The sequence below is a fragment of the Pituophis catenifer genome, unplaced genomic scaffold (genome assembly GCF_029215685.1).
Source record: "Pituophis catenifer annectens isolate HBS135680 unplaced genomic scaffold, rPitCat1.0.hap2 SCAF_2, whole genome shotgun sequence".
NCBI classification, from domain to species: domain Eukaryota; kingdom Metazoa; phylum Chordata; class Lepidosauria; order Squamata; family Colubridae; genus Pituophis; species Pituophis catenifer.
Window position 1 is genome coordinate 294,345,473 of NW_027256882.1, and position 22,678 is coordinate 294,368,150.

At 42.9% G+C, this 22,678-nt stretch overlaps 1 protein-coding gene across 1 annotated transcript; it reads left to right on the forward strand.

Annotated features, from left to right (window-relative positions):
• Positions 1 to 4,335: 4,335 nt before the first annotated feature.
• Positions 4,336 to 21,519, forward strand: LOC139311560 (NACHT, LRR and PYD domains-containing protein 3-like). Its single transcript, XM_070936020.1, has 6 exons — positions 4,336 to 4,642; positions 11,409 to 13,095; positions 13,779 to 13,949; positions 14,956 to 15,126; positions 17,552 to 17,722; positions 20,126 to 21,519. The coding sequence occupies exons 1-6, from the start codon at positions 4,360 to 4,362 to the stop codon at positions 20,253 to 20,255; spliced, it is 2,613 nt and encodes an 870-aa protein (XP_070792121.1). The 5' UTR covers positions 4,336 to 4,359; the 3' UTR covers positions 20,256 to 21,519.
• Positions 21,520 to 22,678: the final 1,159 nt, after the last annotated feature.

The following is a 22,678-nucleotide window of genomic DNA, read 5'->3' on the forward strand; positions in this document are numbered from 1 at the left end:
AAATTCACCCCGTTTTTCACAGTAGCCTTCTAAAACCTGTAGTGGGGTCTACTTTAAGGCCAACACCACGTGAACCCCCTGGGCCCCTGGTTGTTGGGGGCCAAACGCATTATGAAGTGCAGCGGATTCTCGATTCAAGATGGCACAGGGGGTGCCTTCAGTACTTAATTAAATGGAAGGGTTACCCATTGTCAGAGGCTTCCTGGGTGAAGAGCGCAAACATCCAAGCTGATCGCCTTATAGCAAAATTCCATGCAGACCACCCGGGAAAGCCGGGAGGGGGGGTGCACAGCCAGGGAGGGGCTGATGGGACTAATCTTCTTGTGTTTTCCCTATGGGATAGGTGATGTCGCAGAAGTGAAGGGAGAGGGGCCGGATGTCAGCACTCCAACTTATGCTCTCTTCCAGTGCTGTCATGAAGACCAGAAGCGCTGAATTATTGCTGAGATGAACTTTTACCTAGTTTTCTGCATTCAAGAGATAGGGTTTTCTGGGGGATGAGGGTGGGGGGTCACATTCCTGTGAGAAGTACGTGCCAGGACGGAGAGATGGATTGGCTAATGGCCAATGAGAAATCGGGTTGGAGAGCGGAAGAGGAGGGGGTTGGAAGGAGGGGCCAGTTGAGCTGCAATTAGCCTCAGAAATGTCGGCTATTTCTGTTCTTAATAAAGAATGATTCATTAGAGACTGCGCTTGAAAATGAAACTTATTTTAAGACAGAACCGAAACCTGACAGAGCATTCCAAATAGTTTTCACAATTTTTTATTTTAACACCTTCTGCGTGTTCAGTCATTTTTTGTACTACAGGAAAACTGGCATGTCCTAACTTCCTATGTAAGATGTGAGCACACTCATCATGAATTGGCTTACCTATTTTTGGTTTTTTTTCATTGTGTGTATCTATGTGATCATGAGATATTTTACATTCATCATTGTCACTGTTGCTAATATTTTCATTATCTACTTCAATACAATCTTCCATATTTGAGTCAATGTTATGCAACCATTTTTCCTTTGTTATCAGATAAGGTAGGCCTCCTTTAATCATCACAGTGCCTATATTTATTTTATTCTTCTCCAAAGTCGCTTTTCCTTTAGAAAAAACAATGTTAATGTCAGAATCTCTACTTAGTTTTATGGCACTTAGTATGTTATGAGGTATTTCAGGTATTAACAATACCCCCTCTATTTTTCCTAGACCAGGCAAGGTTACATTCCCTCTACCTAATACTTGAACCTTTTCTTGGTTAGCTACCTTTATTACAAATTTATCTTCTATAAATGAAGACAATATATTTTTGTTATTAGTGGTGTGATTAGTTGCTCCAGAATCAATAAGCCAATTATTGTTCTCATTTTGCTGTATGTTAGTGTTGTCTTGTTTATTTAATCCATTTAGTGAACCAGATTTTCTATCCTTTGAATTATCTCTGCCCCCTTTATTCTCTTTGTAATTTGGTGGGCTTCTATATCTATGTCTATCTATGGAAGACTGTCTATAATTGTATTTGTTTCTATATTCTGACCTATGTCTTTCTTTTGAAATCTTGGGGCAATCTCTCCTATTGTGTTCCCTGGATCCACAGTTATGACATTTAAATGTTTCATTATATTTTTCTTGGAAAGCTACTTTCCTATATGGTTTGTGTTCTATGTGATTGTTAGAACGATTCCTTCTTGAATTGTCTTCTGCTATTAATTTATTGGATAGACTTTCTATGGATAAGTATCCTAGATTGATTGTGTCTAAATGTGACATATAATTGTCCCATGATGGATCAAGTGAGTTGATAATAACACTTTTCATTGTTTGGTCTGAAATCACCTCCCCCCTCAAATGCAGCTCAGCTCTTATTTTGTTTAAAGATATTAAGTGCTCACTTATGGAAACCCCTGGTTTTATCCTAGATGAAAAGAAATCTTTAGACATCCTTGTGGTGGTAACTACACTGTCACTGTGAAACAAATTAAACATGCATTGAATAATTTCTGAAACAGTCAGATTTGGCTTAATGCTGTGATACATTGCAGGAGACACACTAGATATTAATAAGAAAAATGCTCTATGGTGTAAACAATCTATTTTTAGAGTCCAAGGTCTTTTTGGGGGACTAGTGATAAAAAACAGTAAGTTTTCCTTCATAAAGACAACCTGGAGCTGTTGATACCATTCTTGCAAATTAATGCCATCTACCCTTAGCTTTGGGAAGTCACTGGGTAAATTTCCGACATTATTAGGTCCATTACTTACAACCTGAGGTAGTCCGTGGTCTCGTAAATGCAGAAAGTTACAAAACGGCATGGGGATGCTCGCAACGAGCCTGCACGGTCTCCTCGCCAGTTCATGTCTTCCCGGACCGTCTGCGTAGTCTTGCGCATGCGCGTTGTCCATTTCTTCCTTGGAGTCGTCGTGAAAGGTTCTCCTCATTGCGGCTCGCTCGTTCTGCTCCTCCTCAGACGAATCGGTCTCTGGTTCGATTTTGGGAGTCCTGACGACGGCGGCTGTTCTTCCTCTTCTTTTGAGGGCGTTGGTGCTTGCTTCGGTCTGTGGCGTGGGGCGGTATCGGCAGGGCTCTCTGGGTTCGGGCGTCGGCGCTCTCGTAGTCAGGATGGGAGCGGGCAGGTCTTGAGGCATCGGCTTGCTCGCTCGCTTCTTCGTTAGCTTTTTAGTAATTTTTAGTTTTGGCCCAAATGCAGCAAAAAGTGTTTTCATTGCTGATTTTATTTGGTAGTTTGTTGAATCACCTTCACTTTCTGATTCTGATTCTTCTGAGGAGTTTGAATCTTCTTTTTCATTTTCGTTGTCTGATAACGTTTTTCGCGCCAGAAATTTTGAATTGAGCTTTTTGATTGGCTCTGCTTCGCTCACCCTGGAGGCCTGTTGAAACCAAGATGGCTGCCATTCAAAATTTCGCGCTGGATCACCGTTTTTCTTCTTCACAATATTTTTTTTTGCAGTCATATCACTCACTATTTTTGGGTCTTTAGACTTTTCATTAGTGATGTTTTTCTCTCTCGCTGCTCCGCTGTTCTTCAGCATATCTTGGAGGTTCGCGATGAGGCATTCATCGTTCTTCTGGCTCTTTAATAGTTTTAATATTTCTGACCTGAGTTCGTTATTCTCTATTTCGATTTCCTCCTGGTCATCATTTTCATCTATTATTTCTTCGTCTTCAGTGGTGTATTCTTCGGATTCTCTCGAAATTGTGTTTGTGGATTCGTTGATTATTTCTTGTTCTGTTTCCATTTCTTTGCTGTATGCCCTGGTGTTGGGCCTATCTTTCTTAGACATTTTTAAGTTTTTATTGAGTCAATTAACCATCCTCTGCTACCAGCTTGTTGCAATATTTTCAGGATCAGACTCAATAAGATTAGTGAGAGTTAGAGGTTTGAATATATTTTCTTTTATTTACAATAGGCATTCTATATTCACTGAATGTTCACAGATAGAAGCAAGGAAAAGGATGCAGACAGCTCCTTATATATACAATGGGAGGAGCTAGATGTGGGAGTGGTGAATTATGAATACATTAAGGAGTGAAGAATAAATTAACCCCTGATACCCCGTTCATATACTATTTACACATTAGAGAATAAGGCATTTACATCTGACAGGTTTGCCCTGTCAATGTTGGTGGGGGAGTGTCCTTGGTGATCCCTTGGTTAGTCTGTTTGTGTGATTGGCAGTTCCCTGATTGGGGTGTTATTTGCTTGTTGGTCTAAAGTTGATCTTGCTGTTAATCTCTGCTCATTGATCGCTCGTGAGGATATGTTTTCTTGTGTTTTTGTTCCCTTTTTGGCTTGCTGATTGTCTCTTCAGAATGGCATGTAGATGTTGTTTATCTCTATGTGCCTGCTGATGGCTGATTTGTCTTGAATGCCAGGCTTCCAGGAATTCTTGGACCAAGACTTGGCTGGATCTAGGATGGTTAAAGTTTCCCAGTTGAAACTATAGTTAAATCTGTCAATGTGTTTACAATACACAACTACTTCCCAAACGAGCAATTTAAAACCCTTCTTCTGTGTCTGTAGAATATGCTGGTCCATAAACTGAAACACATTGGATTCCCATAACCATACTCACCTCAGTGCCAGCTGAGGTTAAAACCTAGCCAAACCCAGCCTGGTTGTGTGAATTCAACCCCAAGAATTACAAACATTCATTTCCCAGAGCTATGCTGTCAGGCTTATTCTTCGCGTTGTGTTTCTCTGTCGCTTCGTGTGGTCTCAGTTGATAATTAGCCGCTTGGTGGTTAATCAGTGATCAATAGGAGAATGATTTACAAGTAGCTTTTTCCTGCTCTCTCTCTCTCCAAGGAGCTTGTAACCTCTTCCCGCGCCTGGTTTCCTGAGCAGGAATGGAGGAACTTCATGAATCTCTAGAGGACGCTTTGTTATTCGCACTTGATGACCTCCCCGGGGAAGATTTCAAGAGGTTCAAGTATAAACTCCACTTTTCTTACCTGGAGGAGAAGAAACTCATCCCCTGGGCCAAGTTAAAGGATGCCCACACAGTGGACGTGTTGTCGCTTCTCTTGGAGGCCTACGGAGAGCAGGGTGCGCAAGACACAACCATCAAAGTCCTCCGTGCCATCAACATGCGAGATTCCTCCTCCCGTCTCCAAAAATGGAAGTATGATGGTAAGCTGGCTTCTTTTGTTTGGAACATGTCATCCTTCTGTTTTTGGGTTGTTTTCTGGCCAGGAAGAAATCCAACAGGGCTTCGCCTTTTGCCAGTGAGGACACATTACCTGCTGATTTGTCTGACTGTTGCACCAGAAGTGTTTTGTGAATGTTTTCTTACAAGGGCACTTTACATAGAAATAGTCCTGAACTCACAACTACAACTGAGGCTAGAATTTGTGTTGAATTGCAAACTGGTTTCTAAGCCTGATTTTACAACCTTTTTTTGTTACAGTTGTTAAGTGAATTCTTGCAGTTGTTAAATGATAGTTGTTATGTTTCCACCATTGATTTTGCTTGTCGGAAGCCAGTTGAGAAGGTCACAATCATTTGACCCCAGGATGTTGCAACCATTGTAAATACAGGCTGATCATGAGAGTGTGAGGATGCCAACAGTGGTTGGAAGGGACCTTGGAGGTCTTCTAATCCACCCTTCTGCTCAAGCAGGAGACCTGGCCTATACCATTTTAGACAAGTGGCTGTCCAGTCTCTTCTTAAAAACCTCCAATGATGAAGCACCCACAACTTCTGAAGGCAACTTCTGTTCTATTGGTTGATTGTTCTCACTGTCAGAACATTTCTCCTTATTTCTAGGTTGTGTCTCTCCTTGCTTAGTTTCTATTTGTTGCTTCTTGTCCTGCCTTCAGGTGCTTTGGAGAATAGGTTGACCTCCTCTTTTTTGTGGCAGCCGCTCAAATACTGGAATATTACTGTCATATCTCCTCTAGTCCAACCCCCTGCTCAAGTAGGAGACCCTACTTGATGATATTGGTTGTCCAATCTCTTAAAAACCTCCAGTGATGGAGCACCCACAACTTCTGGTGGCAAGCTATTCCACTGATTAACTGTTCTCACCATTAGGAAGTTTCTCCTTAATTCCAGGTTGCTTCTCTCCTTGGTTAGTTTCCATCTATTACTTCTTGTCCTGCCTTCAGGTGCTTTGGAGAATAGCTTGACCCCTACTTCTTTGTGGCAGCCCCTGAGATATTGGAAGGCTGCTATCATGTCACCTCCTAGTCCAGTGGTGGGATTCAAGTATTTTAACAACCGGTTCTCTGCCCTAATGATTTCTTCCAACAACCAGTTTGCCAAACTGCTCAGAAAGTTAACAACTGGTTCTCCCGAAGTGGTACGAACCGGCTGAATCCCACCACTGCCCTAGTCCTTCTTTTCATTAAACTAGACATACCCAGTTCTTGCAACCATTCTTCGTATGTTCTTCACATTTTTGCTAAGATGTCCTGCATCTCTACAGTAGATGTTTGTGGGGATCAAGCCATTCAAGAATCCATTCCTTCCTCTTTTTCAGGCCCTCAGAAGAAACCTCGTGGACACCTGTCTTGATTGTGCCTGTGACAAATGCACCCTACATTTGTTTCGAAGCAAATGTGCAGATTTGCTGGTTGGCCCAGTCTCAAAGGTGTCTCAACATCCTGGGCATTGGATGATTTTTTTTTTTTTACAATGTCCCATCAGTTTTTTCCTCTCCATTCAAAGCCATAGAGGTGGCCACTTTGCAACTTCTGGGAGAATTCTGGGAGTTGAAGTCCACAAGTCTTAAAATGGAGAAGGTTGGGCACCCCTGCTTTAGCACTTCGCTACAAGTTGTCTGGATGCAAATGGCCCCGGATCTTCCTTCCTTCTGAGTTTCCCACAAAGAACATTGAATGAACTCTTTTTGCAACAGCACAACCTCCCATCAATTTTCTCCTCCATGTTCAAAGACATCCACAGCATCCATGTCATGGCACATATAAGTGATGCTTGAACAGAGTCCACAGGATTGTCTGAGACGCTACGCATCCCCTCCATGGCCTGTTTTTCTTGTTACCTTCTGGGAAGGGGCTTCACAGTATCCAAAGCAGAACATCCAGATTCAGTTTGGTTCTATGGAGCCTCAGTCTTGTGAACTCTCAAGTTTCCTCTTTCCGCTATGTATTCAAAATGGACAGTGAGATAGATAGATATACAGACAGACAGACAGACAGACAGACAGATACAGTGGTGGGATTCAAACCGGTTTGCATGACTTCGGCCAAACCGGTTAGATAGATAGATGATAGATGGATAGAGTTGGAGATGGAGATATGTGTATGGTGTAGGTATATACAGGTTGTCCTCAACATAACCACAACTGAGCCCAAAATTTAAGTTGTTAAGTGAGAAATTGGTTAAGAGACTTCCTTGTTGACTTTGCCGGTTGGAAGATTGCAATATGACCCCAGGACACTGTGACCATCGTAAATGTGAATCGGTTGTCAACCATCCAAATGTAAATCACGTGACTCTCAGGGATGTTACAAAGGTCGTAAGTGTGAAAAACGGTCCTAAGTCACTTTTTTTAGTGGTGGTGGAACTTCGAATGGCCTCTAAATGTTGTAAGTCGAGGACTACCTGTATATGTATGTTTATAGCTTGTGTATATGTGTGTTACATATGTATTTTTGGTAGATATATTCCTAAACTCTCTCTGAAGCAGGAAGGTCTGGATAGTAGAAGCCAATTCAATCCCTAGCAAGATGGAATAGTTATTTGTGTGGAAACATTCTGGTTTGAGATGGTTCCAGAACTAGGTCTGGATAGAACTGCTGTCCTCATAAAAGAAAAACGTCTGAACATTCGGCTCCAGATGGAACTGCAGGAGAAGTTGTGGCCAGGAGAACTTTGTCCTCTGTAGTTGTCGTGATGTTTATACGCTTATCTGGACCAGAATGCCTTGGCAGCCATATGTTACACCCTTATCACCTCTCAGTTAGATTACTGCTCTTGCTGGGACCGGCTGTAAAAAATGATTCAAAAAGCTACCTTTAGTAGCAGCCAGGTTGTTCCTGGATGAAAGACGGTGGGCAGGAATTCTGGTTGGTGCTTTGACTGCCAAGGAGCTTCTGAGCCCATCCCAAAATAACAGGGGGGGGGGAGCTTAGAATAACTTTATTGTCACTTCAAGTGTACACTAATCGGCATACATTAAAATGAGATTTTGCTGCATAACCAATTTTGTTGTATACATGATGTACAATTACAATAAAGGCTACACCACTACAGCTCTCAAAGGGTCATCACCTCCAATATACACTACATAAACATGACAGAATAAATAAATAAACACATACATACATACATACATACATACATATATACATACATACATACATACATACAAAATTATGTATATACCAGTGATGGGTTTCAAAATTTTTTACTACCGGTTCTGTGGGTCTGGCTTGGTGGACGTGGCATGGCTTGGTGGGCGTGGCTTGGTGGGCATGGCAGGGGAAGGATACTGTAAAATCTCCATTCCGTCCCCAATCCAGGGGAAGGTTACTGCAAAATCCCTATTTCCTCCCAATCAGCTGGGACTTGGGAGGCAGAGAATAGATGGGGGTGGGGCCAGCAGAATTTTTACTACCGGTTCTCCCAACTACTCAAAATTTCCACTACCGGTTCTCCAGAACTGGTCAGAACCTGCTGGAACCCACCTCTGGTTATAACCCACATATATTCTATGACACAGAGAAACAACACAGTCTAGTTCGGATGTATACATGTATGTGGCGAGAAAAACAAATCTTGTGAGTTTACCAGACAGATGGCCTAGGGAACAAAGCTGGAAGTTTTTCTAGAAATTCTTCGAAACCCCCTCCAAGAGGGGAGCAACAGAAACACTGTGAAGTGGGTGTGTGGGGTCTCTAATAAGGCTTTGAGCTCTAATCACATAACGCTTATAAAGCAGCATCCTGAATGATGGGAAGCGAGCTTCCTATAATCTTCTCCACTGTCCTCACCACTCTCTGTAGGGACTTTCTATCTGAGACACTGCAGCCACCAAACCAAACGGTGATGCGGTTTGTTAAAATGCTCTCAATTGTGCCTCTGTAAAAAGTGGCCAGGACAGAAGGAGAAAGATGTGCTCTCCTCATCCGACACAGGAAATGCAGACACCAAGGTGCTAGGAAGCTCTTGATAGCTTGGCTTCAGGATATCTTAGAAAGGACCATCTCCACCAAGTGGAAGATGCCTACTGGGGTCCCATCTTTAGCAGAATTTAGGGGGACAAGGCTCAAAGGTTCTCTGGCATGGCCCCTATACTCTGAAATACCACAGCTTTCTTATTAGCCTTTGCAAGTCCATCCAGGCCAATGCTTCTCAACCTTGGCAACTTGAAGAGGTGTGGACTTCAACTCCCAGAATTCCCCAGCCAGCACTGCTTCCCCATTGACTTTGCTTGTCAGAAGGTCTCAAAAGGAGATCACATGACCCCGGGACATTCTCTTGTTTTCATCAAAGTTTTTTATTTTTATTTCTCATAAAACATATATAAATGTACAATCTCTTTAGCCATTCTTATCACACATATTATCTTTTGGTTTCCATATTGGTTCATTCTTCATCCTAAAACTTTAAAATACATTCGGAGTTGCTCGTCTACCATTCCATATCTCCCTTCTTCCACAACAGCCATTCCTCTCCTTCTCTCCTCTTACCCTTCCCTCCCTTCATCTATTCTTTTCAACTTTCTTCTTTCCTCCTCTCCTTCCCCTTCCTTTCCCCCACTCCTCCCCTCTTCCTCTCTTTCTAACCCTCTCTCCTACTCTTATTTCCCCTCCCTTTCTTCCTCTCCTTTTCCCTTTCTTCTCTCTCTCTCTTTTCCTCCCTTCTCCTCTCTCCTTCCTACCTGTCCCTCTACTCCTCTCTCCCTTCCATCTCCATTGTTGTGTCCATTTTCAATTCAATATTTTATCAAGATGGTATTTGAGCAACCCCAATCTTATATTTACCCACATTTTCCTTTCAATTTCTTTTCTATTTTGCTGGTTACACATATATCATCCTTAGTGTATATTTATATAGTACCTCTTTTTTTCATTTTCCCCCTTCTTCCCCCTTTTTCATTTACTCAGGTAGTCATGTAAGAAAGCAAAGAATTATTGGGTTAAAATACAAACATGGTTAGAAGGAATGCTACACCAGCGTATAAAGTTAAGACCAGAGACATTTTTTTTATTTATTTATTTTAATTTGATTTATATGCCGCCCTTCTCCGAAGACTCAGGGCGGCTTACAATGTGCTCAGCAATAGCCTTCATCCTTTTGTATATTTATATTTATACAAAGTCAGCTTATTGCCCCCACAAACTGGGTCCTCATTTCACCTACCTTAGAAAGGATGGAAGGCTGAGTCAACCTTGAGCCTTGGCGAGATTCGAACCCTGCAGTAATTGCAGGCAGCTGGTCTTAATAACCAGCTTTAATAACAGGGTGCCTTAAACCCCTGTACTACCAGAGAAATATGGCAAAGAAGATACGTATTTGACCATACATATAATAACAGTGGCTAGAATAGTATTTGCACAAAACTGGAAAGCAGAAAAAATCCCGTTAGAAGGAATAATAATATTTATTTATTAATAAATAAATAAATAATAATAATAAATAAATAAATAATATTTATTTAATAAATAAATAATAAAGACAATGTTAGAATGTGTAGAAATGAACAGATTAATATTAAGAATAAAAGATAAAGAGGAATCTGTGTATTTCAAGACATGGGGACATTTTTATGATTGGCTAGAAAAGGAATATGAATTAAAATAAATGAAAGAAAAGACAAAAAAAAATAGAAGACTCTGGGACATTCAACTATCACAAATACATGCCAGTTGCCAAGCATCCAAACTTTGATCCCGTGACTACATGGATGCTGCAACGGTCATGTGAAAAATGGTCATACGGTCCTTTTTCCAGGGCCGTTTGTTGTAAATTTGAGCGGTCACTAAACAGAAGGTTGAAAGTTTGGTTGTAAATACTAGCTGTATTTTCCCATGGTTGGACTTGGGAAAAGTCCACTTGTGTCTCTTTTAAACAACCCAAATGTTGGAATGCCATCTGTTCTGACTGGCAGCGCCTACCCAGATTATCTAACCTGGTTTTCTCTTTGCCAAAGAATTTGGATCTTGGCTTAGAAAAGTACAGGTAGTCCTTCACTTATGACCACAATTGAGCCCAACATGTCTTGTTGTTAAGTGAGACATTGGTTAAGTGAGTTTTGTCCCATTTTACGACCTTTCTTGCCACCGTTGTGAATCCCTGCATATTAAGTTACTGACGGTTGTTAAGTGAATCTGACTTCTCCATTGATTTTATTTGTCAGAAGGTCGCAAAAAGCGATCACATACAATTGTCATAACTATGAGTCAGGTGTTATGCATCTGAATGTTGATTGTGTGACCCTGGGGAGTCTGCAACGGTCGTAAGTGTGAAAAACAGTCATAAGCCACTTTTTTTCAGTGCTTTGAATGGTCACTAAGCGAACTGTGTTAGAGTTTGCAGCAATCCAACAAGCACACAAGAAAATAATTCAGCAGGATTCATGTAAAAAAGAGACTTCTTCATATACAGTAATATAAAGCATGATGCATGTATACAGTACCCATGCAGCAGAAGCCAGAACCAGAACTCAGAATCCAGAAGCACAGAATCTATATAATCACAGAAGCTTTATATATATATATACAGACCACGCCCAGGCTCCGAGCCATCTCCCACGGCTCACAACAGATCCTGTTTCTTAGTCACCAAACAGTTCCCATTGGCTGACATGTTGTTATGGCTATCCCAGTTCATAATTTCTTATACACTGACAAACTGTTGTAAGTCAAGGACTATCTCTATTATTTCTGCCACTGAATTAGGAATGTTTTCTTTTGATGTGTTTCTTTAGATCTCAGGAAGAAATATAAGAGGCACATCCGAGAGGTTTTTCAAAATCTTCCTCAACTTGGCCCGCACCCCAATCGGAAGGTGACTCTCCAAGAGAACTATGTAGAGCTTCTTCTGAAGAGAAGACCAGATCTGCCCAAAAGAGATCATGAGATGATGGCTGTGGAAAGAAAGCACAGGGAGATGAAGAACCATCCAGAAGATGACCCGAAGGTTGATCTGGAGAACTTATTTCATCCACATCCTGAAGGAGAAAACTCAAAAACTGTCCTGTTGCTTGGACCTTCAGGGACAGGTAAAACCACAGCCACGTGGAAATTCATGTTGGACTGGGCATCAGATAAACTATGGCCGACCAAGTTTGCTTACGCCTTTTATATCTCTTGCAACGCCCTCCGATGTGGCACCAAGCTTATGAGTACAATGGAGATGATCCTCAACAGTTGTCCTCCAGGAATAGTTTCCATGGAGGACATTTTGGCCAACCAGGACAACCTTCTCCTCATTGTTGATGGTTTTGAGGACTTGAAGCTCTCTGATGTCCCAGCTGATACGCTGGACAAGGATCCCCATCAAAAGCAGGAGGTGGTGAATCTGTTGATAGGTCTGCTCAAGAAAAAGATCTTCCCCAAGTGTCATCTCCTGGTGACCACAAGGCCCATGGGCGTGAGCCCACTGTTGAAGTGTCTGAGATCACCACTCTTGGTAGATGTGTTGGGCTTTGACCCTGTTCACAGGAAGGAATATTTCCACTGCTTCTTTCAAAATATGGAGCAAGCCAACCAGATCTTTGAATTGGTTCAAAGAAATGAAACTCTTTTCAGCATGTGTTTCCTCCCTGCAACCTGTTGGGTCATTGGCTCCATTTTCCAACAAAACCCACAGGCAGAATTTCTTCAAGAGATCCCTGAAACAGCAACACTCACTGAAATTCACCTGCATCTCCTCTTGAGTTTCTTGGGTACCAATTCCAGGCCAAGCCACCTGGAAGCCCTCTGCTCCTTAGCAAAAGATGGAATACTCCACAGAACAATGACCTTCCATGAAGAAGAGCTGAAGGAACGTGGCTTGGATTATTACTTGACTTCAGACTCTCCTTCTGCAAGTAGGAAAGTCTTCCACCAAGATGTTCAAGTGAAAACCTTGTACAGGTTCACCCACCTGAGTTTCCAGGAGTTTTTTGCAGCCTTGTTCTACCTGCTGGACACTGAGGAGACCACCGGAACACCTTCCCGAGACCTGAGTGAGGTATTTGGAGATCAGAAGGAACGTACCAGCTGGTACCTCGTGTTGATCCGTTTTCTCTACGGCTTGTCCAACGTGGAAAGGATGAGTGTCCTTCAAAAATCGTGGTCCTGCAAGCTATCCAGGACTAAAGTTTGGCCAGAATTGCTAAGGTGGGTGGGTCAGGAAGCCAAAGCCCACTCCTTTAAAAGAGAAGAGGTTCTGTTGGAATTGTGTCATTGTATTTATGACATGAAGGACGCTGTCTTTGCCCAGAGAGCGATGAAGGATGTCCACGACTTGGATCTCAGAACACAACTTTTGACCAAGCTGGACTTCGAAGCTTTATCCTTTTGCCTGTCAGCTGCTGAGGTTTTGAATTCAGTCTGTCTCTCTGGCTGTGAGTTTGGGCATCAAAGATTCCAACATCTTTTGCCAGGATTCCTGAAATCTTCAGAGATCCAGTAAGTAGAAAGAGACTCAAGGGACAGTTGAGTTGGCAATGGGTTCAAAACATATCATTTGATTGTCCAATCAATACAGGTAGTCCCTGACTTACAACAGATCGTTAGTGACTGTTCGAAAGTCACAACGGCACTGAAAAAAGTGATTTAGGACCGTTTTTCACACTTATGACCGTTGCAGCATCTCTAGGATCACGTGCTTGGCAACTGTCTCATATTTATGACGGTCGCAGTGTCCTGGGGTCATATGATCCCCTTTTGCAACCTTCTGACAGGCAAAGTCAATGGGGAAGCCAGATTCGTTTAACGACCATGGGAGTTGAAGATGTCCACCCATCTTCAAGTGGACAAGGTTGAAAAACGTTGACCTGATGGGTGATGGTCAGAGCATGGAAAATGAGAGGATAACAGAATAACAGAGTTGGGAGGGACCTTGGAGGTCTTCTAGTCCAACCCCCTGTTCTCTTAAGAACCTCCAGTAATGGAGCAGCCACAACTTCTGAAGGCAACTTCTGTTCCACTAGTTAATTGTTCTCACTGTCAGAAAATTCCTCTTTAATTCCAGCCCGGCCCTCTCCTTGATTAGTTTCCATCCGTTGCTTCTTCTTCTACCTAGAGGTTGTGTTTGTGTCTACCTATTTCCTCCATAATCCTTTTATGTGTGCCTCTCTCAATTTCCACAGGCTGAACCGGTGTAGCCTCTCTCCCACTACCTGCAGAGACCTGACACCCATCGCGATGACCAACACAAGGCTGACCAGTCTGGACTTGGGTGAAAACCCCCTGGAGGATTCTGGGGTCTCCTACCTGTGTGAATGGCTGCTTCAGCCCACCTGCCCACTTCAAAGCCTCAGGTGAGCAGCCTCATCTCCACCTGGAGGGCAGCAAATGGGAGGGTCTCATTCAGTGGTGAAATGTAAAATTTGTTACTACTGGTTCTGTGGGCGTGGCTTGGTGGGACGGAGGTAATGTGACTGGGTGGGCGTGGCCAACTTTTTTTTTTTACTTTTGAAAAGCATTTTTTCTACAACCTCTTCAGACGAAGAGGTTGTAGAAAAAATGCTTTTAAAAGCCTCTGACGATCCCAGCAGAGCCGCACGATCATCAGAGGCTTTTTCTTTTTCTTTTAAAAGCATTTTTTCAGCCGAAGAGGTTGTAGAAAAAATGCTTTTAAAAGTTTTTTAAAAAGCCTCTGATGATTGCACGACTCAACTGGGCATGGTAGTGGGGGGGGGCGCGCAGGGATTTTTGCTACCACCTGCCACCTTTGCTACTGGATTGGGCGATCCGGTCCAAACCGGGAGCATTTCACCCCTGGTCTCATTCCCTTGTCCGACACCACTTCATTATCCCCATCCCCCAACCCTTTAAATTTAACTACTCTCAAATACTGTTCATCCCAAAAGTGGCCCTCTTCACACCAGGGCGAATTTGGGGCTTGTAAAAGGGGTGCTGGCAGGCCCCATGTGACCTCGCCTTCTGCCATCCTTCACTAAATCAATGTGGCCACTTTAAATCTGATCAATAATCCATGGTTTGCACCCCCATGGCTGAATTTCGATGATGCCGATCCACCCACCAATCAGCTTTTTTCTTATTTTCTTCTCCAAAAACTAAGGTGCATCTTATACTCCGGTGCGTCTTATACTCCAAAAAATATGTTATATACCTCTATCAATCAATCAATCATCTTTAGACTTTCAGGAAAAGATTGGACAACCATTTGTCTGAGATGGTATAAGGACTTGAGCAGGGGATGGAGTAGAAGACCTCCAGGGTCCCTTCCAGCTCTAGGATTCTGTGATTCTATAATCCCGGTGCAAATCCTTCCCCACCCCTCCAATTCTCCATCTCCTACAGGCTGCCCTCCTGCAATCTCACAGCTGCCGTCTGTCGGCCCCTTTCTCAAGTCCTGGAATCCGGCTCTTCCCTTCTGGAGCTCAACCTGGGGGCCAACCCCCTCGGTGACATTGGAGCAAAGCAGCTGTGCCAAGGGCTGAAGCCCCCCTCTTCTCGGCTACAGAGACTCATGTAAGTGTCCTCGATTAGTTTCCATCTGTTGCTTCTTGTCCTGCCTTCCGATTCCTTGGAGAATGGGTTGACTCCAGGGCTGGGTTCTAAATTTTTTTACTACTGGTTCTGTGGGTGTGGCCTATTTTGTGGGCGTGGCTTGGTGGGGGGGTAATGTGACTGGGTCGGCGTGGCCAACTTTTTTACTTTTAAAAGCATTTTTTTCTACAACCTTAAGAGGTTGCAGAAAAAATGCTTTCAGAAGCCTCTGACGATCCCAGCTGAGCCGCGCGATCATCAGAGGCTTTTTTCTTTTTACTTTTAAAAGCATTTTTTCGGCCGAAGAGGTTGTAGAAAAAATGCTTTTAAAAGAAAAATTTTAAAAAGCCTCTGATGAGGTGGGCGGGGTAAGCGAGTGGCGACCGGGCCGGGGACCAGTTTGGGGGCATGGCCAGTCAATGTTATTACCGGTTCTCCGAACTACTACAAATTTTTACTACCGGTTCTTGCGAACCAGTGCGAACCGGGAGCAATCCACCACTGATTGACTCAGATTGCAATCTGGAATTCTGGGATGGCTGCAACTCCATCCATCATCCATTCGGCACCATCATAACTTGGGACTGTCGCTGAATGAATCGGTTGTAGGTTGAGGACAAACTTGTATATCTACTCTTCGACTTATGACCACAATTGAGCCCAAAATTTCTGTTGCTAAGTGAGACTTTTGTTGGGTTTCCCCACCCCCATTTGTATGACCTTTTTTGCTACATTTGTTAAGTGAATCATTTGCAGTCGTTAAATTAGGCACCCAGTTGTTAAGTGAATCCGGCTTCTCCACTGACTTTGCTTGTCAGTTGCAAAAGGACTGCTCTGCAACTGTCATAAATGTGAGTCAGTTTTCAAACCTCTGTATTTTGTTCACATGACCATGGGGATGTTGCAATGGTCATAAGTGTGAAAAACGGTCATAAGGCTCTTTCTTCAGTGCTGTTGTAACTTCGAATGATCACTAAATGAACTGTTGGAAGCCGAGGACTACCTGTAGAGCACCTGAAACTCCACATTATGATGGCTCCTCGTTTGGTTTGCAAAAGAGCATTAAAGTTTAGTCAACCTTACTCAGGTCTTAAGTTCCACCTGGAGGGTTTTTCCTTTCCCCTCGTGCGTTGTGTTACGTTGTGTTGCTGGGACACATCTTACTTTTTTACTTTACTTTTATTTGATTTATATACCGCCCTACTCCGGAAGGAATCAGGGCGGTGAACAGCCAACAATAAAATACATACATACAAAATTTAAAAAGCAGAGATAAAATCAAATTAAATAGTTTGGCCCAGACAGATTAAAACCCCAATCAATTTAAAACAAATTTAAACTTTGAATATTAAAAATACTAAAAAATATTAAAAAATATTAAAAATGTTTAAAAAGAGGGAGAAAGTTAGGCCAGGCCCGCCTGGTGGAATAAAAAGGTCTTTAGCGCACGGCGGAAGGTGCGCAGATCCAGGATCCTCCGTATCTCCGGGGGCAGCTCATTCCAGAGAGTAGGTGCCCCCACAGAGAAGGCTCTCCCCCTGGGGGCCGCCAGTCGGCATTGTTTGGCCGACGGCACCCGGAGGAGCCCCTCTCTATGGGAGCGTACCAGCCGGTGGGAGGCTATTGGTGGTAGTAGGTGGTCCCGCAAGTACCCAGGTCCTGAGCCATGGAGCACTTTAAAGGTGGTAACCAAAACCTTGAAGCGCACCCGGAAGACCACCGGGAGCCAGTGCAGCTCGCGCAGGAGAGGTGTGACATGGGAGCGCCATGACGCTCCCATTACCACCCGCGCGGCCGCACTCTGCGCCAGTTGGAGCCTCCGGGTGCTCCTCAAGGGGAGCCCCATGTAGAGAGCGTTACAATAGTCCAGGCGGGAGGTGACGAGGGCATGAGTGACCGTGCGTAAGGAGTCCCGATCCAGAAAGGGACGCAACTGGCGGATCAGGCGAACCTGATAAAAAATCCTCCCAGTCATGGCCGTCAAGTGCTCTTCTAAAGACAGCCATGAATCCAGGAGGACGCCCAAGTTGCGCGCCCTCTCCGTGGGGGCCAATGATTCGCCCCCAATAGTCAGTGAGGGCACCAACAGACTATATCGGGACATCGGAAACCACAGCCACTCGGTCTTGGATGGGTTGAGCCTGAGCCTATTCCTCCCCATCCAGATCCCCACGGCCTCCAGGCACATCTGGTGAAACTGAGGATGGAAAGTGTCAGGGCACAGCAGAGGGGACTCCTGTGTTTCTCGTCCACCATTTTGGACCCTCAAGGACCAACCAGCTTTTTGGGCAACTAACCACACAAACAGAGACTCACCTGCTGGCTAGATCTGTCTGAAAACATGATGAGGGATTTTGTGATCTCCCAAACATGGTGGGCCCACGGGTGTCCTTGTCTTCCATTGCAGCTTACACTCCTGCGGCCTGACCGCCGGTGCCTGTGAAGACCTGTCCTCTGTCTTGGAAACCAGCGAGACCCTCTTGGAGCTGAACCTTGGAGATAACAGCCTGGGAGATGAAGGGGTCAGGCAGCTCTGCCAAGGGTTGAGACAAAGGTGCTGCAAGCTTCAAAAGTTGATGTAAGTGTGCAGTTCTCCCAGGGACCTGGGAAAAGAGTTTGACCCCTCCCCCTCGTCTTTGTAGGAACCCCTCAAATATGATACATCATCATCATCTTCTTTTAACGACCCCATAATCCCTTGCAGGTGGAATCTGGGCAATTGAATGGAGCTGAGTGTTTACTGGCTGGATGCCCTTCCTGTCACCAATGAGGAGTTTTGTTCAGGAGATACATTCTCATTGTGCCCAGAGAGAGAAATATCTGACTCTAACCTAGGATCGAACTCTCAGCCTCTTGATTGTGAGGCGAGAGCTCCACCTCTAGGCCACCACACCACTCTGCTATCAATATGGTAAATAACAATAAATAATTATTTAAAAAGAGTTGGAAGAGGCTCCAAGGTCCCTTCCAACTCTGTTATTCTGTTATCATCAGGAACGGTGGGTGCTCTGGTCTTCAGCATTTAGCTTGGCTTCTGCTGACCCCATTTTTTTGAGTGGACCTTGGCCAATGACCAAAATAAAGTCCTTTGAGCTTTGAGTGGGGACAGTGGTGGCATCTTTGCCATCTTAAATTGACTCTCATCTTCCAGCCCAGATGAGTTGAATTTCCCAGTCTCCCAAGAGCTGCGACGGAAATAAAGATGATTTAATTTCTGCATAATGTTTTGTCAAGAGGTCTTCCTACCACCTGGCTGGTGGGGCAGTACCCGTATCAGCTTCCAAAACAAGGACATATGGCTCACGAATTTATGCTGCCCTGCTCAGCAGTTAGTGCCATCAACCCTTCAGCTCACAGCGATGGGCATCAGATGATCTGCAAGCTGTCAAAACTGGCATCTTTGCCTGAAAGCCTGACTTCTTTCAACATGAATCTCAGCAAAAAAACAAAACAAAAAAATAACAGAATAACAGAGTAACAGAGTAACAGAATAATAGAGTAACAGAATAAGAGTAACAGAATAATAGAGTAACAGAATAAGAGTAACAGAATAATAGAGTAACAGAATAAGAGTAACAGAATAATAGAGTAATAGAAATACAGAGTAACAGAATAGAGTAACAGAATAATAGAGTAACAAAATAAGAGTAACAGTAATAGAAGAACAGAGTAACAGAATAATAGAGTAACAGAATAATAGAGTAACAGAATAACAGAATAACAGAATAGAGTAACAGAATAATAGAGTAACAAAATAAGAGTAACAGTAATAGAAATACAGAGTAACAGAATAGAGTAACAGAATAAGAGTAACAGAGTAATAGAAATACAGAGTAACAGAATAGAGTAACAGAATAATAGAGTAACAGAATAACAGAATAGAGTAACAGAATAATAGAGTAACAAAATAAGAGTAACAGTAATAGAAATACAGAGTAACAGAATAGAGTAACAGAATAAGAGTAACAGAGTAATAGAAATACAGAGTAACAGAATAGAGTAACAGAATAATAGAGTAACAGAATAACAGAATAGAGTAACAGAATAATAGAGTAACAAAATAAGAGTAACAGTAATAGAAATACAGAGTAACAGAATACAGAATAAGAGTAACAGAGTAATAGAAATACAGAGTAACAGAATAGAGTAACAGAATAATAGAGTAACAGAATAACGGAATAGAGTAACAGAATAATAGAGTAACAAAATAAGAGTAACAGTAATAGAAATACAGAGTAACAGAATAGAGTAACAGAATAATAGAGTAACAGAATAACAGAATAGAGTAACAGAATAATAGAGTAACAAAATAAAAGTAACAGTAATAGAAATACAGAGTAACAGAATAGAGTAACAGAATAAGAGTAACAGAGTAATAGAAATACAGAGTAACAGAATAGAGTAACAGAATAATAGAGTAACAATAAGAGTAACAGTAATAGAAGAACAGAGTAACAGAATAATAGAGTAACAGAATAATAGAGTAACAGAATAACAGAATAGAGTAACAGAATAACAGAGTAATAGAATAATAGAGCAACAGAATAACAAAGCAACAGACTAACAGAAAAACAGAATAATAAGAGTAACAGAATAACAGAATAACAAAATAACAGAGTTGGAATGGAGGTCTTCTAGTCCAACCCCCTGCCCACACAGGAGACCCTAAACCATTTCAGACAAATGGTTGTCCAACCTCTTCTTAAAAGCCTCCAGTGATGGAGCATTCACCACTTCTTGTGACAAGCTGTTCCACTGGTTAATTGTTCTCCCTGTCAGGAAATTTCTCCTTAGTTCTAGGTTGCGTCTCTCCTTGATCAGTTTCCATCCGTTGCTTCTTGTCCTGCCCCCCAGGGGCTTTGGAGAAGAGGTTGACCTCCAACTCCTTGTAGAGCTGCTGATGAGCAGAGATTTGCAAGCCAATTTGTGTTCTGGAGAGTGTCCCAATTCTGATGTTTTGATTTGTTTCTCCTCCTTCCAGACTTACAATGAAATCGTTCAACCAAACCACGAAGGGGAAATTGCAGGCAGCTTGTGCGAGGCATCCTGGCTTAGTTCTGACTTCCTACTATCCTCCGGATTTTCCCCGCTTCCCAGGTACTGAAGAGTAAAAGTGGAGTTCACACCTGCTTTCCTGGTGCTCCTCAAGGATTGGGAGTATGGTGACATGGGCGGTAGGTGTGGAAACCTTCAAAGGCCAGCTCACCTTTTGCATTACCTGCTGCGTCGCAATCCTACAGCTGATTCACCTGCCTGGCTATGAGGTTCTGGTGGCCCTCTGGACTTGGCCATGTGGAAGATCTTCTCAACTGGAACTCCTCAAGAGGTTGAACTCCATCTTTCATAATCCCCAACTAGCATGTCAGAAGAACGTTCTGGTCCAGTCTGAGCCAGGATTCGCATTAAAATGATACTAGAGTCACTGCTTGAAAAGGAAGAAGTTTATTCAACAAATACGATTAGAGGACTGGAGGCTAAAACTTATGAAGAACCGTTGCAGGAACTGGGTAGTTCTAATGATGGCCAACCTTTTTGCCATTGCGTCCCAAAAGCGGAGGGAGTGGGGGTCACGCATGCGCGTGCCCATATCCATAATTATATGTGCCCCAACCCCCCTTGCATGCATAGAAACCCCCCCCCACCGCATCCGTCCCGCTTTTGGCACGCAATGGCCCGGTGAGCTGGGTAGGCCTATTTTTTGCTCTCCCCAGGCTCCAGAGCCTCTCTAGGAGCCTGGAGAGGGCGAAAACGGCCTTCCCCACCCCCTCCGGAGGCCCTCCGAAGGCTGCAAACGGCCCGTTTGCCAACTTCTGGTGGGCAAGGTCACACCAAAAGTCAATTGGCTGGTGCACGCATGCACGCCGGAGCTGAGCTCGGGTACCCACCGATATGGCTCCATGTGCCATCTGTGGCACGCGTGCCATAGCTTCACCATCATGGTTCCAGTTTAATGAAAAGAAGGACCAGGGGTGACATGATAACAGTCTTTCAATATTTAAGGGGCTGCCACAAAGAAGAGGGATTCAACCTATTCTCTAAAGCACGAGAAGTTACGACAAGAAGCAAAGGATTGAAACAAATCAAGGAGAGATTCAACTGAGAACTAAGGAGAAATTTCCTATCAGTGAGAACAATTGATCAGTGGAACAATCAATTGATGCCTCCAAAGAGATTGTGGGTGCTCCAACACTGGAGGTTTTTAAGCAGAGATTGGACAGCCATTTGTCTGAAATGGTACTATAGGGTCTCCTGCTTGAGCAGGGGGTTGGACTAGAAGACCTCTAAGGTCCCTTCCAATTCTGTTATTTGAGAGCATAGAAACAGCCCTTTGGGTAGCTACAATTTTGGGCATAGAGGTTGGTAATATTTATAAGAAAGTTGGTAGGGTTGCCAGGTCTGCTTCCAAAAAATAGCGGACAAGCGGGGGTGGGTGGGGGGTTATGTAGTAAAAAATTTTTTAAAAAATGTACAATTAAATTATATATTTTCTTACAAACATTTTAACACGTATTAAAATAATCACTTCAAAACTTTACTTAAAATTCAAAACATCAAATATATTATAATATGCAAAATATTAAATTACATTTTACTTTGCTGTCGTGTGTATTTTTTATTTGACTGCGCAGCTTTGATCAATTCTTTGTGTTTAAGGAATAATTCTTTAATTTCATTACAACGTTGAGAAATATTAAAAAATATACAAAGTTCACTTCGAACTGATGGTACAAGCAGTCGGTTACGTTCGTCAGTCCACAAATTTCCCATGACGCTGAAAATTCATTCAACGTTTGCATTTGATACCGGAATTGATGCACAATACTGGAACAGTTTCAGTAAACTCGGAGCTGGCTCTTTCTTGAAAAAGTACGTCCACTTATCAAGGGATGAATCGCCCTGCAGATGAACATAAACTTCTTCTAAGGCAGAAATTTCATCGAAGAGAGTGTTGGGTGGAAGTTCTTCTCTCCATGGTGATAATAACCAGATGTTCGTCATTTCTTCTAAAGTTGGAGGATTATTGCGATCAATTAGATTGAAACAACTTAGTGTCTCATATACTGAATCGGTGAAATTATACCACTTTTCTAGGTATGCAATGGCTCTTTGATACACGTTGATGGCTTCTTTCTTGAACTTTTGCACAGCATTCTCAGGCAAATGTTTTTTATGTAAGGCAAATAAAACTTTCATTCCAAAAAAATGCTCATCGTATTTTTGCAAAGAATCACGCAGCTTACACATGATAATGTGAAGATCACATGCAAGAATTTTCTTGCTTTCCAGCTTCAGTAGGGTGTCTTGCATTATTGACATGAAGAAGTGCGTGAAATATAAATACAATTCTGAAATTGTTGGTTCATTGTCCTTTGCGAGTTCATTTTCCTGATCCGAAATAAGGTCCCAGATAACCTTATGGCACTCATCAGATCCAAGAGAAATAAAATACGATTTTAGAGGTATCCAGTTTAAAAGAAGTCTTTCGACCGCTTTAAACAAACTTAACCAACGTGTTGGAACATGGCGCAAAACT

What these genes read in the sequence shown, in the direction of transcription:
- LOC139311560 (XM_070936020.1), top strand. Translation starts at nt 4,360, where the DNA reads ATGGAGGAACTTCATGAATCTCTAGAGGACGCTTTGTTATTCGCACTT. An exon ending in CTGAAATCTTCAGAGATCCA is followed by an intron (nt 13,096 to 13,778) that starts GTAAGTAGAAAG and finishes CAATTTCCACAG; the next exon opens with GCTGAACCGGTGTAGCCTCT. An exon ending in TGCAAGCTTCAAAAGTTGAT is followed by an intron (nt 17,723 to 20,125) that starts GTAAGTGTGCAG and finishes TCCTCCTTCCAG; the next exon opens with ACTTACAATGAAATCGTTCA.